The sequence below is a fragment of the Sinocyclocheilus anshuiensis genome, unplaced genomic scaffold, assembly GCF_001515605.1.
Source record: "Sinocyclocheilus anshuiensis isolate Anshui unplaced genomic scaffold, SAMN03320099.WGS_v1.1 scaffold2271, whole genome shotgun sequence".
Lineage (NCBI taxonomy): Eukaryota > Metazoa > Chordata > Actinopteri > Cypriniformes > Cyprinidae > Sinocyclocheilus > Sinocyclocheilus anshuiensis.
The window spans coordinates 220,208-221,618 of record NW_015537572.1 but is presented as its reverse complement, the minus strand read 5'-3'; the positions used below and the strand labels follow the sequence as shown (position 1 = coordinate 221,618).

At 45.7% G+C, this 1,411-nt stretch overlaps 1 protein-coding gene across 1 annotated transcript in view; it reads right to left on the bottom strand.

Annotated features, from left to right (window-relative positions):
- Positions 1–1,411, bottom strand: part of LOC107657494 (protein PRRC1) — a 20,758-nt gene that overhangs the window by 9,932 nt on the left and 9,415 nt on the right. Inside the window, exons 2-3 of the mRNA XM_016445601.1 lie at positions 216–358; positions 26–128 (exon numbers count right to left, since the gene is read on the bottom strand). Coding sequence (XP_016301087.1) covers positions 26–128; positions 216–358 — 246 coding nt within the window. The remainder of the gene's footprint in view (positions 1–25; positions 129–215; positions 359–1,411) is intronic.

Below are 1,411 nucleotides of genomic sequence, written 5' to 3'. Positions count from 1 at the left end.
CACACACACACAGAGCATCACTCACTGATGTACGGTGCCATCCCAGGGTCCAGTGTGGTTATCATGGACTCCACAGAGTGTTTGGTTTTATCCAGGACGGTCTTGACCATGGGGTTCCCGGCTACACCCTGAGATCACAACACAAGAGCATCAGGACGTACACGGGTTCGACAGCGCGCCGTCCTGTCCTTACGCTGCATACATGTGTCCAGTACCTTGATGAAGCTCCATAATCCACCGGGTGCGCTGTTGTCCGCAGCCACTCTGGGGTCTTCAGTGTCCTCAGGAAACGTGATGGGCGAGCTGACGTCTAACCCTCCAGACACCGGCTGCTGCATCATGGGATTGGTGATGATCCCTGCAGAAACACAATCACATCTAAACTACAGGATACTGCTGACCCATCATCCCCTTACAGGCGACGAGTGCTTGAGGTTATTGATTTGCATAACACACGTCCAAAGCATCTCCATATAAGGGCTTTGTGACTGATTGAATCCATGTTTCTGAACGAGTCACTTGCTTCACTCCTGAATGAATCAGCCGTTTTGAACAAATCATTTGAATGAATGATTCACTCACTCATTATGACAGGGACTTGCCGCCAACTACTTGTAATTTTAGTTTCAAGTGTAAATACACCAAAATGCCATTTCAGGTGCAGTTTCATTGCCACTTCTGCAGTGCAAAGATGGATATTGTTGATAGTGGATAAATGTGATTGGCAACAGCCTATATTGTCTTCTAATTGAATTTGATTAAAGGGGTCATATGATGCGATTTCAAGTTTTCCTTACTCTTTGGAGTGTTACAAGCTGATTGTGCATAGATAAGATCCCTGAAGTTGCAAAGACTAAAGTCTCAAAACCAAAGAGATATTCTTTATCAAAGTTAAGACTCTGCCACGCCCCCCTAAAACGGCTCGTTCTAACACGCCCCACATATCTACCTCACTATGTGGAAATATTTGCATAATGCCGCCCAAATGTTCACACAAAGAAAGAAGGCGTGGTTTCAGTAACCGCAGTTAGTGTTGAAGCAGCCATGTCAGGGAGACGCTGTGTGTTTCTAGGCGAAAGCAAAAGCACTTTATTTGGCCTTCCGAAAGTAGATGCATTTAGGAATCTTTAAGATTACTTACAACAGAACAGCAATGCATTTTATGGACGACCGTTTCGTGAACCTAGGAGAGGAGGTAATTCTGACTTTGCTATGACAATCTAGCGCTTCTGAATCAGCTACTGTTTTGTTATTAGTTTAAGTATTTGCTATTGACTGTTCAAATGCGGAGTTTTGCGCATCGTGTGTGTGTGTGCGCGCACGAGCGAGAGAGGGAGAGAGAGAGCGAGAGAGAGAGAGCGAGAGAGAGCGCGAGAGAGAGAGAGAGAGAGAGAGAGACAGCGTCACATCA